General features: G+C 30.0%; 1 protein-coding gene across 1 annotated transcript in view; it reads left to right on the top strand.

The window, feature by feature from the left end:
• The window catches only part of HCRTR2 (hypocretin (orexin) receptor 2), a 115,070-nt gene that overhangs the window by 107,800 nt on the left and 4,718 nt on the right, over positions 1 to 2,552 (top strand). The window contains exon 7 of the mRNA XM_008580943.1: positions 993 to 1,114. Within this exon, the coding sequence (XP_008579165.1) occupies positions 993 to 1,114 (122 nt within the window). The remainder of the gene's footprint in view (positions 1 to 992; positions 1,115 to 2,552) is intronic.

A 2,552-nucleotide genomic window follows, 5' to 3' on the forward strand; every position in this document is an offset into this window, starting at 1 on the left:
TGGAAAAAGACAAAAAAGACAAAAAAAAAAACAAAACAAAAAAACTAACTTCTTTAAAGTAGTTCTTGTTCTTCTAAGATTTCAAAGGTAGTAGGTTATAACATATCATGAATTCCATTTGTCTGTATTATTTCACTCTATATTGTATTTTTGTAAAACCCTAGTACTCTGTAGAGCATCACTTTATTACATATCAGATGAAAAGAAAACATACAGATAGGGCCCAAATCATACAATTAATCATGGATCCTCCAGCAGGAAATACATTATAATCTTAATCCTATAAAATTATTGAGTATTGTTAGTATTCTAAAAAAATCTACAGCAAGTTATCTGCTGCAGGTTAGTGAATAGAATTTAATATATGGGATATTTCTAAGTATGAAACAAAAAATAGACTTAAAGGATATCATAATAAAAAAAAATTTTAGAGTTTAAAATAATACATGGAAATTTAAACTCATGAATTTTCAGAAATTGCCAGAATTCTGCCTACTGAATACTAGTTTTTCTTGGGGCATAAGGAGGTCTCAGAAGCCAATTTTCAGTAAGGCCAGGAAGATTCGAGTTGAAGAAATATAATACTTTGATCAATGCACAAATGAAAGTAGGAAGAAGAATCTACAGACTGCAAAATAGAAGTGCCTTTTAAATGACACACATATGGAATATTAATACAACATTGCTCAATTGTATTTAGAAACAAGATGAAATAAAGGTGATATATATTCAATTTCTGTAATCTTATCCATAAAAAAATATTGCATTTGCTGNCCCTGATTCAGCTTTTGATTTACTATTTGTGCCATGAAGGTTCTGTTCAGGTACTGAAGTTGTTGTAAACTGACTATGGTGCCCTAAATCAATCAGTGGTGATGCCTGCAGCAGAGGAGGACAGGGTCAGGCAGCTTCTATGAAGACCCTCATGCACTTTTAAAAAGGTACTTTTCAGACTCATGCTAAATTTTCTGTTATTGTTCCTTTTCCTACAGAGTGTTTGGAATGTTTACCCACACCGAAGACAGAGAGACTGTGTATGCCTGGTTTACATTTTCACACTGGCTTGTATATGCCAATAGTGCTGCGAACCCAATTATTTATAATTTTCTTAGTGGTGAGTTTTCAACTGTTTCTTCTACAAAACACAATTACAACCAAGGGTGAGGGATCAATGACCAGGTTTGGAACACTCTATTTTTTTTTTTTTTTTTTTTTTTTTTTAAAACGTAATTGATTGTACATACCTTTGGGATTAAGCATTGAATNCCCTTTTTTTTTTTTTTTTTTTTTTTTTGTTAAAACGTAATTGATTGTACATACCTTTGGGATTAAGCATTGAATATCAATACCTGTGTGCAATATGTGATCTTCAAATCAGAATAATCACTATATTTTGAACTCTGTGAAGAGCTTAGATGCTATTCAAAGTATTTTTCCCTGACCTTATTTGTCTTGAGTTTCTTCCTTTATGAGAGGAAGACATGGTACCTAACTCTTCAGAGAAAATTATCTATGTGATTTTTTTTCTCATAAAACTTAGAAGAAATGTTAAAATAGGAGGAAAGTAAAACTTGTGAGAATGAATAATACAGATTCCTGTGTCATATGTTAAACTTATGATTAACAAAAATATAAAATACTTTTATCTGTTTTGCCTTGCTCTATTATTCCTTTGCCAATACATGCAGCCTAATTGAGATTGAATTGGAACCTTTCCACATTTAGATACTTTAAATGTTTGTATTTTGTATTTACATTCCTTTTGTGGGTAACATCTCTCGAGTTTATCTCAAGATTTCTCACTAGTCATAAAATATGATATTACTCCTAAATAACACATAAGCTAAATGGCACATACTGTAATTTATTCAATCTAAATGACATACGTCTGTAATTTATTCAATCTACCTCTTTTTATGAAACCAATATAATTACAAAAATTGTTTAAATAACTACTGTTATATTTACATTTTGCCTGATTGACNGCTATTCAAAGTATTTTTCCCTGACCTTATTTGTCTTGAGTTTCTTCCTTTATGAGAGGAAAGACATGGTACCTAACTCTTCAGAGAAAATTATCTATGTGATTTTTTTTCTCATAAAACTTAGAAGAAATGTTAAAATAGGAGGAACGTAAAACTTGTGAGAATGAATAATACAGATTCCTGTGTCATATGTTAAACTTATGATTAACAAAAATATAAAATACTTTTATCTGTTTTGCCTTGCTCTATTATTCCTTTGCCAATACATGCAGCCTAACTGAGATTGAATTGGAACCTTTCCACATTTAGATACTTTAAATGTTTGTATTTTGTATTACATTCCTCTTGTGGGTAACATCTCTTGAGTTTATCTCAAGATTTCTCACTAGTCATAAAATATGATATTACTCCTAAATAACACATAAGCTAAATGGCACATACTGTAATTTATTCAGTCTAAATGACATACGTCTGTAATTTATTCAATCTACCTCTTTTTATGAAATCAATATAATTACAAAAATTGTTTAAATAACTACTGTTATATTTACATTTTGCCTGATTGAC

This window comes from Galeopterus variegatus, unplaced genomic scaffold, assembly GCF_000696425.1.
Source record: "Galeopterus variegatus unplaced genomic scaffold, G_variegatus-3.0.2 Scaffold2215, whole genome shotgun sequence".
Lineage (NCBI taxonomy): Eukaryota > Metazoa > Chordata > Mammalia > Dermoptera > Cynocephalidae > Galeopterus > Galeopterus variegatus.